General features: G+C 41.2%; 1 protein-coding gene across 2 annotated transcripts in view; it reads right to left on the reverse strand.

The window, feature by feature from the left end:
• Positions 1-6,503: 6,503 nt before the first annotated feature.
• The window catches only part of BLMH (bleomycin hydrolase), a 42,469-nt gene continuing 33,774 nt past the window's right edge, over positions 6,504-15,198 (reverse strand). For both annotated transcript variants that reach the window (XM_059906680.1, XM_059906679.1), the window contains exon 12: positions 6,504-7,471. In XM_059906680.1, coding sequence (XP_059762663.1) covers positions 7,320-7,471 — 152 coding nt within the window. In that variant the 3' untranslated portion in view covers positions 6,504-7,319. The remainder of the gene's footprint in view (positions 7,472-15,198) is intronic.

Here is a 15,198-nt window from a genome sequence, read left to right on the forward strand (position 1 = left end):
GTGCGCTCCTGTCACTGAATGTGTTCAAGGAGAATTTAAAGGGTTCCTTATCCATCTTGGGGCAGTGTGGACGAGATAACCTATAAGGGCCCTCCCAGGCGAGAGCACACTCTGGTACTTTCCACCGTGTACCTACCCTGCCTCAGCTGCTCCATTCTTCTGCAAAGCAGATAATTTAAAAAAATAAAACAAAAAACTGTCTTAGGATAGCCTGAGAGATGGTTCCAGAGCCCATTCCATCCACTTCAAGAGGAGCTACTAGAGTTTTTCTACAGGAGTAAACAAGAGAGAGACAGCAGGGAGCATTCAAACCGTACCAAGAAAGACGAGTGCAGGGGCTTCCCTGGTGGCGCAGTGGTTGAGAATCTGCCTGCCAATGCAGGGGACACGGGTTCGAGCCCTGGTCTGGGAAGATCCCACATGCCGCGGAGCAACTGGGCCCGTGAGCCACAATTACTGAGCCTGCGCGTCTGGAGCCTGTGCTCCGCAGCAAGAGAGGCCGCGATAGTGAGAGGCCCGCGCACCGCAATGAAGAGTGGCCCCCGCTTGCCACAACTAGAGAAAGCCCTCGCACAGAAACGAAGACCCAACACACCCCTAAATAAATAAATAAATAAATAAATAAATAAATAAATAAATAAATAAATAAATAAATATAGTGCAGAAGGGCTTCCCATCTTCACACAATCCTGTTCCCAAGTAACTGCAGCTTCTATGAATCAGACATTCCCTCCCTCTCTTTCTTTCCCTTTGTGGTAATGTGTAAAGGGCTTGGATTTTGAAAAGGAAAACAAAGCAAAACAAAACAACTCTGGCCAACTGATTCCTAGTTTTCAATCAAATTGTGTCACAGACCCCAAGGAAGAATAGTCATCTTCATGAGAAGCAAGACTGGTTCTGAACAAGTTGTCCTAACTATGGGAATGCTCATCTGATATTACTTAAAAGGAAAAATCCAACTTAACCAATGACTATGGCGTAGTCAGCAACAAGGCTCACCCATGCCACACGGCCGGAGAAATGGGAATTAAAGTGCAAGTGCCCTGGCACTGCCAACAGCAAATAAGAATTCAGCTACCCTTTGATGACAAGCCAGAGCACACAGATGGATCCAGAACCACATCCTGGAGAAATGTCTCATTATCAGGTCCTGGCTTCTTGGATGTGTAGGGTCAGCATGACTCTACATGTCTCAAGAGGAATCCTGGGGCTGGCAAGGAACTTCCAGAGGTGAGAGTGTCATTCAAAGAGTTACAGGGGCAGACAATTCATACCTTCTCCTTTCCGAGCTCACCCAAAAGTTAGAAAGTTCTTCCAATTCAGATGTCTGGCTAAAACTCTGGCCCATTTCCTTTAATCTTCAGCAGAGAAGACATACCCGCCATTCTTTGTTTCTCTACATAGGATCCTAATTTTACTTGGAAAATAGCTTTTATTAAATATTTGGTTATGAAGATTATCTTTTTTATATATTGTTGGATTTGGTTAGTAATATTTGATTAGGAATTTTGCATCTGTTTATGGGGGAGATTTGCACGTATTTTTTTCTTTTACTATCTTTGTCAGGGTTATGGCAGCCTCATAAAATAATTCTTTATGCCATAAAATAGTTCTTTACATCTTTCCTCTTAATCTAATCAAGGTTCCCCAGAGAACGCTTCCAATCTCCTGCGCACTAAGGTCCTGGGAGCCTAGTGTGACTGAGGACACAGAACCCCTTAAGGTACTTTCATCCTCAACTCAGTTTCTGACCTCTAGGCCGTAAACTATTTTTCTCTACGGAGAATAAATCTTCAATTGGCTGCTGCTGAGAGGGGGAGGGGCAGTCACCTAGCTACCCAAAGCAGGGAGGGAATCTAACAGACATTCAGTAACCCTCTTTTTACTCCCAATTCCCAGAGTAACGCTCTCTGGTGCTACCATATCTGAGCTTTGGGGGGATTATGCAATTATAGATTGGTTTGCTTATCACTAGCTGTCTCCACCACTGGCTCAGGATTCAACTTCTTCAGTTCCGCTAAATCTTTCAATGTCTCAATCTGCTCTTCAGTTTGTTTCTTCTTTCCCTTCTTCCCGGGGTTTGGGGATTTATGTCTTCCAAACAAATCCCTTTTACTGTCACTTTTTTTTTTTTTTTTTTTTTTAAGACAATCAGATGTTTTTATTTATTTATTTATTTATGGCTGTGTTGGGTCTTCGTTTCCGTGCGAGGGCTTTCTCTAGTTGTGGCAAGTGGGGGCCACTCTTCATCGCGGTGCGCGGGCCTCTCACTATCGCGGCCTCTCTCGCTGCGGAGCACAGGCTCCAGACGCGCAGGCTCAGTAATTGTGGCTCACGGGCCCAGTTGCTCCGCGGCATGTGGGATCTTCCCAGACCAGGGCTCGAACCCGTGTCCCCTTAATTGGCAGGCAGATTCTCAACCACTGCACCACCAGGAAAGCCCTTACTGTCACTTTTGACAACATTAAGGGTATCTTCTTTTTTGGGATCAGTCTTGCCAAATATGTTGATTTGCTTAATTTTTTTTTAAGAGAACTACTTCTAATATAAAATGGGAAAAAGACAGTCTCTTCAGCAAGTGGTGCTGGGAAAGTTGGACAGCTGCATGTAAATCAATGAAGTTAGAACACACCCTCACACGATGCACAAAAATGAACTCAAAATGGCTTAAAGACTTAACCATAAGACATGACACCATTAAACTCCTAGAAGAGAGCATAGGCAAAACATTCTCTGACATAAATCGTACCAGTGTTTTAAGTCAGTCTCCCAAGGCAATAGAAATAAAAACAAAAATAAACAAATGGGACCTAACCAAGCTTACAAGCTTTTGCACAGCAAAGGAAACCATAAACAAAATGAAAAGACAACCTACAGAATGGGAGAAAACATTTGCAAATGATGCAACTGACAAGGGCTTAATCTCCGAAATATATAAACAGCTCATACAACTCAACAACAACAAAACAACCCAATCGAAAAATGGGCAGAAGACATTTCTCTGAAGAAGACATACAGATGGCCCTAGGCACATGAAAAGGTGCTCAACATCACTAATTATTAGAGAAATGCAAATCAAAACTACAATGAGGTACCACTTCACACCGGTCAGAATGGCCATCATTAAAAAGTCTACAAATAACGAATGCTGGAGAGGGTGTGGAGAAAAGGGAACCCTCCTACACTGTTGGTGGAAATGTAAGTTGGTGCAGCCACTATGGAAAACAGTATGGAGGTTCCTCAGAAAACTGAAAATAGAACTACCATATGATCCAGCAATCCCACTCCTGGGCATATACCTGGACAAAACTATATTCAAAAAGATACATGCACCCCTGTGTTCATAGCAGCACTATTCACAATAGCCAAGACATGGAAACAACCTAAATGTCCAACAGATGAATGAATAAAGAAGATGTGGTACATATATACAATGGCATAGTACTCAGCCATAAAAAAGAATGAAACAATGCCATTTGTAGCAACATGGATGCACCTAGAGATTATCATACTAAGTGAAATAAGTCAGAAAGAGAAAGACAAATACCATATGATATCACTTATATGTGGAATCTAAAATATGGCACAAATGAACCTATCTACAAAACAAAAACAGACTCACATAGAGAACAGACTTGTGGTTGCCAAGGGGGAGGGGAGAGGGGGAGGGATGGACTGGAAGTTCAGGGTTAGTAGATGCAAACTATTACATTTAGAATGGACAAACAGCAACGTCCTACTGTATAGCATAGGGAACTATATCCAATCTCCTGTGATAAACCATAATGGAAAAGAATATTAAAAAAGAATGTATATATACATATAACTGAGTCACTTTGCTGTACGGCAGAAATCAGCACAACATTGTAAATCAACTATACTTCAATAAAAAAATAAAATGAAAAAAAGAAAGCCAAAAAATTGAAAGAACCACTTATGGGAATGTTGATCCTATGTTTAATTTCTGCACATATCTTTCCTATTTCCTTCTACTTTCTTCAGGTTTTTTTGTACTTCTGATTTCTTGAAATAGATGCTAAACTCAATTTTTAGGCTTCCTTACATTCTAATAAACTTTTAACTCTATAAAATCTAAGTACTATTTTATCTGTATCTCATTTTGATATGTATTTTTATTATTGTTCAGGTTAAATTTCCTTTTAATTAGTTATTAGTTATCATTTTTTAGTTTTTTTTAAATTAATTAATTAATTTATTTTTGCTGTGTTGGGTCTTCGTTTCTGTGCGAGGGCTTTCTCTAGTTGTGGCGAGCGGGGGCCACTCTTTGTCGCAGTGCGCGGGCCTCACTGTCGTGGCCTCTCTTGTTGCAGAGCACAGGCTCCAGACGTGCAGGCTCAGTAGTTGTGGCTCACGGGCCCAGTTGCTCCGCGGCATGTGGGATCTTCCCAAACCAGGGCTCGAACCCGTGTCCCCTGCATTGGCAGGCAGATTCTCAACCACTGCACTACCAGGGAAGCCCTTTTCTTTAGTTTTTATAGCTTTATTAGTTATCTTTTAATTTTTGGTTTCTAACTTGATTGCATTGTGGTTTGAGTGTGGCTTGCATGGTAACAATCCATTGAAATTTGTTGAGATTGACTCTATTGCCCAGCATCTGCTCAATTTTTGCAGAAGTTCCATGTGTGCTCAAAACAGAATCAGTAAGGACTTCTCTCGTGGTCCAGTGGTTAAGACTCTGTGCTTCCACTGCAGGGCGGCATGGGTTCAATCCCTGGTCGGGGATGAATGAGAGATCCCACATGCCATGTGGCATGGCCAAAAAAATAAAAAAAAAGCATTAGCAGTTGTTAGATGCGGTAGGATACTAGATGTCTATTATATCAAACTTATTAAATGCTTAAATCTTCACCTGATTTTTTTGGTTGCTTGATCAATAATTGAGAAGTGTTAAAATCTTCCATTATGATATTGGGTTATTTGTTTTTCCATGTAGCCATCAGTTTCTGTTTTATATATTTTGAGGTTATTAGGTGAATACTAATTTAGAATCCTTCAATTTTTCTGGAGAATCAAGTGAGCATATAATTATGTACTGATTCTATCCTTAGTAATGCTTTTTGTTTTAAAGCCTATTACCAGAGCCACTGTGCTGTACAATTCCAGGGAGGCTGTGAAAATCATATCCCAGAATTAGTCTGAGTGGCCATAATTTTACTGGTTATTAAGATAGCTATACCAAATTTATTTTGGTTAGTACCTGCCTGATATATCTCTTCTATCCTTTTTTATCCTAGGTACTGATATCTCTTATAATCAACTTATGGTTGAATTTCTTTTAAAAATCCCATGTGACAATTTGTCTTTTTTCTGAAACATTTAACCCATTTATAGACGTTGTAATTATTGACACATTTAGATTTCTATCTTATTGGGATATAGTATTTGTCCTGTGTTTTCTTTCCCCCATCTTGTTTTATTTTAATCAATATACTTATCTTCTTCCTCAATGACATGAGGACTTCAGAGTATGTTTATTTTATTCCAATCATCTCCCTCATTATCTATTTTCATGTATTTTGGTTTTATCTTTTTTTGAACCCTGTAAGACTACCCACAGTCACTTCTTGTTTAGATGGTGCACGTGTTTATCACTTTGATTCTACATTCTTTTGTTGAATTTCAGACCTTCTATATTAGATCACTATTGTTCTGCTTGGGCAACAGTTTTTGACTGAAAATGTCTTATTTCACCCTTGTTTCCCCCCTCCCCACCCTAGTTCTTGAAAGACAGTTTCACTCATTATAGAATTCTAGGTTCATGGTTAATTTCTAATTGTACTTTGAAGGTACCTTTCACTGTCTGCTGTCATATATAGTTGCTGATGAGAAGTTAGCTGTCAATCTAACTGTCTTTTCTTTGGAGGCAATCTGTATTTTCTTCCTGGATGCTTTTAAGATCTGTTCTGGGGTTTCATCATGATATGTCTAGAAATGGATTTATCCTGCTTGGAACAGGATTATTAGAATATTGTAAACACTGATTAATGCTTGAGCCTTTAACTAATGTTATCTTGGAAAGTGCTATGACAAACAATATTCCATGCTAGAACTGAGAAGGTTCTTGGAGAGCCCGAAAGGTAGGGACTCAGGCACTGATGGAAATGTTGATTAGGGTGCTGTATTTATTTGCTTTCAATGAAAGAAAGGCCCAGTCTTAGTAAAATACATACTCTTCAGCCCATTCTAAGGCTGGACCTAGCAGAGCCTTACTTCCCACCCTTGTAGAGACCCTGGATCTTGGTGAAAGAATGGTTAAGTGGCAGGGGCACAAGCCCTCCTAAATATGGTGCCTGGAAGCCCTCTGCAGAAGCCAGTGAAGATCAGCACAGGCTGGGAAGGATCATACATCCCACAGAGAAGCTAAAGCAGGGCAGCCCTGAATCATCTTGCTGTTTCTTCACTGTCAAGAACACAAGTCACCTGGTTGCTTTCCTTCATAGCTAAACAAACACACACTTCTTAGATCAAATAAGCCAACATACTCTCATTTAGCAAAGTGTTTTATTCAAAAGCGTCTCAGCACCATCTAGTTGTCAGAAAGAATGGATATCCCCTTTTTATGCCCACCCAACTCCCAAACCCAGAGGCAGAAGTTAAACCATTTGGCGAGAGCTCCCTCTAATGATTATAATTCAGATCATGATAAGGTTTTGGTTGTTCTCTCACCTACTTTCTCCAACCCTCTACTTAACCATGACTCAAGTAGAGCTGTGTTCCCCCACAGTTCAGAACAACAGGAAGGAATCATGTCAGTTTTGATCAACCTCCCAATCCTGGGCTATTAGAGGCACATGAAATTACCTTGAAAAATCCGAATTCAGTGACTGCCACCTAGGAGGGACAGTGTTACTGTCAGGCAGCATGCAGCTTTGAGAGCTCGAGTATCAGGGCGCCCTCCCCCCGCTCTACTCTAGGAACAAGGAGCACTAAGTCCGCTTTCTCTCCACACACCTCAACTGCTCATCCTCTCCTGCCTCATAAAACAGACACTGAACCAGACTGGTGAGACAGACTGAAGACAAACAATTACATCTGATTAAAATGCTAAGAGATCCTGAGCTGCTGGAGATGAGGAGAGTCGATAGTATGAGCTGATCTTTCCCTTTTTTTTCTTTAGAGAGTATTTTGTTTCAGCATAAAGCACACTTTCCCAAAGAGGTTCCTGGAGGAGAAATCCAAGAGTCTGACTGTGTCCCGTGGGAACACACAGTCACCTGTGTAACTCTGGCTTCAGTCCCCGGATCTGTCCTTTGCAGCTACTTCAGGTCCCACGGGAGGAGGAAAAGCTGGAGGCAACGTCACTCGGCCAAAGCACCCATGGGGTCCCAGGCTGGCAGGACAATGGGCTCCTGCTCCAGCACAGCCAGCACCCCTTCAGGGATGTGCTTCCTGTCTACCACCACTTCGTAGACGTATTCAGAGAACCACTCATCCGTCATGCACAGGTAGCCTGGAGGAAAGAAGAGAAGCCTCATGAGTCCGGAAGGTGAGGGGCAAACAGCAGAAGCCTTACTGGCACTCTAAGAAAGTCTCTTACAAAACTAACATTTGTACATGTTTTTCAGCTTTCCCATCTATAACCTCACTTAATCTGATTAAGTCTTATTAGCAACCCTGTGAAGCAGACAGGACAGGATGGCTATATTTTTACCAATTAGAAAACTGGGGCTCAGAGTAACTAAGTGATGTACCCAGGTCAGAAGTTCAGGGCTGGGCCTTGGACCTAAGGCTGCTACCAGATCCTGCTATTCCACTGCCCAGGCTGCCTTCCTGAAGGTGAGTCAATGACCCTAAAGGTAGGTGGAAATGTTTCTTGCTCATACAGCCATACATACATAGGGGGTTAATCTCTAGGGTGAGAAGGGCACGCATACCACTTCGATTCTTACCCTACCCACCTTCTCAGCATCCGTGGCTGCTGTCTCTCCTTCCTCTCTACCATAAATTCCTACAACAACCAGCTAAGCCATTGAGGGAGTCCTGATGGGGCCTGACCATCATTCCCAGGTAGCCACTTATTTCCAGATGATACTGGGTGAGTCGCTGCTTTCTTAGGAGGAAATCTGTGGTGAGGATCAGGCAGAACTGAAGACGAGACAGTTGCTCGACGTATATTCCTCACAAAGGCCCTGGGATTTATGGATCTCTCCAGTGGCAGGACTGTAGAGGGGCTCAGCTGTACTAACACCCCAGGCTGAGAGCTTAGCTGAGAAAAAGTGTGGCGTCATCAGGTACCTATCCTAGACACCTGCCTCTTCCCCTCAGGGAGATTGTATCTCAGGCTCCACTAGGACAACACAAATTCCTCTTCAGGATCACACGGCCAACAAACTGAAACAGGGGGGAAAATGCTTCACCTGAGCCACTGCTAATACAAAGAGCAAAATTAAAGCAAGAGATGAAAGAGTGTGTATTTAAAACAAGGATGGGCCATGGAAAGAGCACAGAGGACAAAACTGTGTACCTACACAGGGGTACTGTGTGCACCTACACACGCAAGGACTCACAGGAACTAGCAATCTTCCTCTTCATCATCATCATCATCATATCATATCTGGCACCTGCTGTATACTAGACACTTGAGCAATTTTTCTCTGAAAGTGTCTGTGCAAATCTAGGTCTATGCTATATCATTTCCCACTACACAGGACCAAGAGGAAGGGAGAGGAGGTAAGTATTTCTCCTAAGGTGATCTTCTAGTACGTTGGTTCCCAAAATTCCTGGCCCCAGGATCAAGACTGTACACTTAAAACTATTGAGGACCCTAACAAGTTGTTTATGTGGGTTATACTTACTGATATTTACCATAGTAAAAATTAAAACAGAAAGTTAAAAATATTGGTGCATTTAAAAATAAGAATTAAAAAACGTGAATATTAATAATATATTTTTAGGAAAAATAATTATATATTTCAAAACAAAATAAATTTTAGTTAGGAAAGTGGCATTACTTTACAATTCAGAAGATAGCTGAATTCTTGTACCTGCTTCTGTGTGCAATCTGTTGTTTTGGATGAAGTAGATGAAGCAAATCTGGCCTCACACAGATACGTTGTCGGAGAAGGAAGACCTTGTAGATGCCCTAAAAGGGTCCCAGGGACCTGGCAGGCGTCCTCAGACCACACTCTGAGAACTGCTGCTCTAAAAGCAAGACTGATTTAAATAATTAAAAGGCATCATGACGGTTAAGTCTAATTTTGTAAGCTAAATGGTGTGACAGAGGACATTATTTAACTTGAAAACACAGCTGCCCTGGGGAGCTCATCTACGCCCAATTCTGCTCCTGCGGCAGCAGTCAGACAGCTCGTCCTGATGCGGCACCGCACGTTTACCCTCACCAGAAAATGTCCGCCCAAGTGTGCGAGGGCTCTCATCCCCTCACGATCCAGTGTTCCTTTCTCAACAGGAGATTGAGGGAAGAAGAACACAGACAAACGCTGTAGCCCGTGCCATTCCAAAGTCCCTGGCCCCTACCATCACCTACATTACTGCCACTAAGTTCTAGCAGCCAAAGCTTGGTTGGCCGAAGGGCCAACCAGTACCATTCCGTGCTGCAAGAAATGTAAGTGCGTGCTTCCTGAGAAAGTCAGCATCTGCCTTGTCTAAGAGTTCTCGTGGGCAGGAGACCAGGCTACTAAACGCTACACCATTTGAGACATTAGGCATCCTCCCCCTCACCCTAATGCACGCTGAATAAATCCTCAGAGGAGCTCGGGGCAGTGAGGCAGGTGAAGGATAGAGGCAGATTCATGTAATAAAGTTCTGTATCCTTATGACAATACTATCATCACACAATCAAATGAGTCTTCAAAGAATGCCCAGAGAAAATGGACAATAAGTACATCTACACCATCTTGTTCCAAAAGCAGGAGATAAGAGTAAGTCCTTACAAATTAAAACTCCTATCAATTGCAATCCACCCTTTCAGTGTCCCTGCCAAGAGGGCCTGCCTTGATTAGTCTCTCTCTTCAGGATATGAGTTCTTTGGGGGCCCACAGGAACCGCACAGTCTAGGTGGCTGCCGAGTACCTGCGCCCTGCATAGGTAATGAACTTGTGGCCGCTGTAGCTGTTGATACTGCGTGTCTTGGAGTTTGAATGAGAAGATCAGGATCAGTGTGTCTAAAACCCAAGTGAGGGCTGTGCAGAGGAGCAGTAAGGCAGGATGAAAGAGGCCATTTTGATTTGAGGAGAGTTGCAGCTTCTAGCCCTTATGTACTCTGGCCATTAGAAACTGGTGTTCCTCAAAGGAAAAAGGAAAAAAGAAAAAAAAAGGAAAACAAAAAATCTGCTCCAAGGATCTCGAGGTTCAGGGAACAAGGCATTCAGGGAAACAGATAAATGGATAAAGAAAGTCAGCTTTAGGAACTAAATTAAATTTTGTTCAAACTTTAATGTCTTGTTTACATGCTATGAGGAAGAAATAAAATAAGTGAACAGTCCCTCAAAGACACTGGCAATGTTTCTGTATTTGTTAAGAGAAAGGGCAGTATCGGCCTGTAAGGGGAAAAAGTGTCTGTGGATACAGCTCTAGGCCGGTTAGGCCAAATTCACTCAGACACAGAAGAGTTTCGGATGGGTTCGTTTAAGGGAAAGAAGAACTTTACCCTAAGAAAACAGTTTTCTGAAATCCTGCTAAAGATCTAAGTTTTAAACCTCTCAAACTAAATTAAAGTGATAAATATATTATCATTTACGAATTAGATATATTTTTTGCTTTGTTCTATGAAGTATTTCACCTCACTAACAAACTATTTGTGGTTAAAAAAAATATATATATATATATATATATTTTTTTTTGCTATTTTAAAAAAAGGTATGACAAAATCAAGTTATCAGCTCTGCTGCGATGGATCTGTCATCTGTCTGGCAGCACAGACCTAAGGAAGCCAGACGACTGAAGCCTCATTAAGTCACTGCCAATCTTTCACCTGATGCTGATAACTCAAGGCTGAAGAAAGGCTCCCAGAAAGGAAAGCAAAGGCTTTACTGACACTTGTCTTGTATTTCAAACTTCCTAATAAATAGTGAGAAACCACTTCACCCAACATTAATCAGTCATTTAAGATGAAGTTGCAAAGACTACATAGTAACATGTATATAAAACACGGGTATAAAAACAAGTATATAAAAATGGCATATCCTATATAACTATGTTAAAAATCCAGATACACAGGGGGAGAAAACATGAAAAAAAAAAAAAAGCAAAATGATAATTTTATATCACTGGGTAGGTGATTTTCCCCTCAAAATTCTGAAATGTTATATTGCTTTTTGATTCCTTAACGATTACCCATATAATTAATGCCCATTATAAAAAATTCTGGAAACACAGGAGGAGGAGGAAGATGAGAAAAAAGAAGGAAGAGGGGCAGAAGGAAGAGGTGGATGGTAAGAAGATGAATATAAATTTTAAAACTGCCTACAACCCCACCACCTTGGGTTAAGCCCTATTCAGATTTATCATCCTCTGATAAAAGTTTCTACATATACTCTGTACATTTAATAAAAATGAGACATCATCATGCTCTATTACTAGAGTACCACACATGCTGTTTTCCAATATTGCTCTTTTCACATTGATAAAAAAAGACACCTATCTACATCTTAATTTTTAAGCTGAATTTGTATGAATAAAACCAAAATGTACTTAATCAATCCCCTACGGTTGGAATCTGGATTGTTTTTTTAGGCTTAGAAACAACACTGCTATAAACATTTTTGTAATTAAACCTCTGTGTACATCCTTAATTATCTATCTAATTTCCTTATATCCTCATCAATACTTGGTATATATAATTACAACTTTCTTTTTGGGTCCAATTTGAACTTTTGCCTGTGTGTGCTTGCTATTCACAGTTTTCTTTTATAAAGAGTCTGTTTCGGACCTCTGCCTAATTTTAACTGGTATGTTTGTCATTTTCACAGTGATCAGTAATAGTGCTCTCTATATTAATATACTATAATGATTGCAAACTTTTTTTTCCTATTATGCAATTTGCCTTCTAATTTAGTTGATGATGTGTTTTCTAGTATACTAAAATTTTTTTTATTTTATGAAGTCAAATTTATCAATCTTTTCCTTTATGACTTCTAACTTTTTTGTTATGCTTACAAACATTTTCCTGCTACTCTATTAAAAAAATAAATAAATAAGAGAGAAAAGTAGGGTTAGTGGTAAGAAAACATAAGAAACACAATCTCAGTGAAAAATCCACCACTCAATAAGGCCTCGGCACAGTCTAGTCCCCAGCTATGAACATACACAATTTTAACAGGTAAGTAAGTAGTGACAATCTGTCAACCACTTCTGTTGGTTACCCACTGTGTAAAGCATGCCTTACATTTATTTGTACAGAGTATGCTGCAAATGTACAAAAAGACACAATCCCTATGGAATGGAATTTGGCAACCTAGAAAAAATTCAAATGCATTTACCCTCTTCACTAAGCAATGCCATTTCTGGAACTTCATCCTACAGACAAAACAGTACTTACATGCAGACAATACATGTTTATTCAGGCACAATAATAGTTAATATTTATTCAGCTCTTAGTATTGTCAGGCACTGTTCTAATCATTGTATGATATTAACTCACTGCAATATAGTTTGTAATAGCAAAAGCCTGGAAATGACCCAAGTTCCATTAGTAAGGGAACTGGCTAAATAAAGTATGGTACATCCAGACAATGGAAGATAATGAAGCTGTACTGATGTGAAAACGTACTGACAGGCCTCAAAGACATGCTGTTAAGTGAAGTGAGAGCAAGATGCAGAGTGGGGCATAAGGTATGCTACCTTTGCTGCACTAAAATACACTGGAAGGATACAACAGAAATGGGAAACTGAAAGAAGGGGAGGTGAAAGGAGTAGAGAGTGACAGAGATGGAAACAAGATTCCCCTTTATATACTTTTTTGTATTTTGATTTTGGAACAATGTAATTTTATTATTTATTAAAAGAATTATACCTTAGAAAGCAAAATAAAAAACACACACAGGGATCTGTAGGGAGCTTAGACTTCAAAATGCAATTTTACATCCACTATCCTTGTTTTGATTTTAATCCTCACAGCAACACTACGAGGCAGGCGGGGTTGGTATGAGCTGTTTAAAGTCACATAGCCAGTAAGTAAGTAAAACCCAAACTCAAATCCAGGTCTTAACTTCAAATTCGGTCTTTTCCATGGGGCTCAGCTTCCGCACTCAGGGGGGCAAAGAGAGTGGCAGGCAGTTATGACCTTGGTCAACAGGTAACTGCTTTATCTAGCTCCTCATCTAGGCACTGTCTAGAACCGGGTTCCTTCCGCTCACACACCCCACATCCAGAGCCATGAGCCCAGGTTTTGCAGGGTCCATTTATGAGGTATTTTGTATCTTTAAATCAAAGAGATGTCATGTGTTCTAAGTGCATTTATTTAGAAGGCTGGAGAACAGGATGGGCTGGACGTTTTTCAAAAAGAAACAAACCCACTACTTATGAGACAGATATCTGGACACTGATCTGAGGAGAAGCTTCTTTTTCCTCCAGAGTAAAACACAAACGTCTGGTCTGTGGTTCAGGTTCCTGAACCTTTTGCTGATAAGAGAAGGGATACTCTTACAGCTGGATATTACCTGTAGCCTCTTTCAGAAACAAAGGCTACAGAAGATTGTGTTTCCCTGGTAAGAAGGCAGAGTGGAAAATGTGGTTGGGAAAGAGGGTTGTTTTGGTTTGTGGGTTGCATTTTTTTTAAACCATCAAACCACAACAAAGTTCAGTCTGCAGAAGTGCACACTTCCTGAGGAAGTCCCTCTGCTAAGGAGTCCAGAAGAAGCCTGTCCACCTCTGGGCTGAGGAGAGAAGGCAGCACACCAACCAGTCTGATTTTTTTGTTTCCCTGGACGGTAAGCATGATCCAGGCAAGTACAAGATCACACAAAATCCTGCCAGGATCTCTGATGTTGGACAAGAGGAGGAAACACAACTTTAGGTGTCATCCAAGGGTTTGTTTCCTCACCAAAACTCAATGACTTCTCTCTAACCCCAAACATCATTACTCCTATTTGTTTCAGGCAAAGCCTGCTTTCTGATCATTCCTCAAAAGCTCCACTGATGGCAGGCCACATTATTTCTTGGCCCCAGGCCTCGGACTGGCCTGAAGCATGCTTCACAGGTCAAGAACTACGCTTCTCAGCTCCCCTTTTCTTGGCCTTCCACTTCGCTTCCCAAAAGAGCCACAACCCTAACGTCTTTCTAAAACTCTGCTCACCTTTTTTTTTTTTTTAAATATTATTATTATTTTTTTTTTTTTAAAGACAGTGAATAGAGAGAAAGTCTTTATTTATTTATTTATTTATTTATGGCTGTGTTGGGTCTTCGTTTCTGTGTGAGGGCTTTCTCTAGTTGTGGCAAGTGGGGGCCACTCTTCATCGCGGTGCGCGGGCCTCTATCGCGGCCTCTCTTGTTGCGGAGCACAGGCTCCAGACGCGCAGGCTCAGTAATTGTGGCTCACGGGCCCAGTTGCTCCGCAGCATGTGGGATCTTCCCAGACCAGGGCTCGAACCCGCGTCTCCTGCATTGGCAGGCAGATTCTCAACCACTGCGCCACCAGGGAAGCCCTCTGCTCACCTTTGAAGAATCACTAAGGAGCCTTCCCTGTTCCAATCACTCACCATCTCTCTTGTAGTTTACCCCCTTTATTATTTTGCACTTATAAAAGCAATTTTTCTTGTTGTTTTTTTTAAAGGGTCTTTAAAAAAAAATTTATTTATTTATTTATTTATTTTTGGTAAAGCAATTTGTTTTTATAATAAATTGCTCTTATAATAAATTGCAAACACCATACAGAACAAGATTTACAGCCTCAATGGTCCCAGCTCAATTCCTGGCCTCCCCACTCCCTGTACCTAGCATTTGAAAGAATCAAGTACAAAATGTTCCTGATGTGGCATTAATAGCACAGTTGGGCTTCTACCCTCACCCCTCCTAAAGTTTCCAAAACCTGCCTTAAAGTCCAATCCCGAAGCCTCTCCCACTGACTCATTTTCTGGCCGCCCTGCTGCAGCACTGTTTACCACCAAGTTCTCCCTGACATCACCCAGTTCCATGACTTCTCCCTGACCCCTCACCCATTTCAATAACTTCAGCTTCAATGTCTTTCTATTGTCTCCCCACTGAGGGGGCTCTGCCCGGTTC

This window comes from Balaenoptera ricei, chromosome 20, assembly GCF_028023285.1.
Source record: "Balaenoptera ricei isolate mBalRic1 chromosome 20, mBalRic1.hap2, whole genome shotgun sequence".
In the NCBI taxonomy this organism is placed as follows: Eukaryota; Metazoa; Chordata; class Mammalia; order Artiodactyla; family Balaenopteridae; genus Balaenoptera; species Balaenoptera ricei.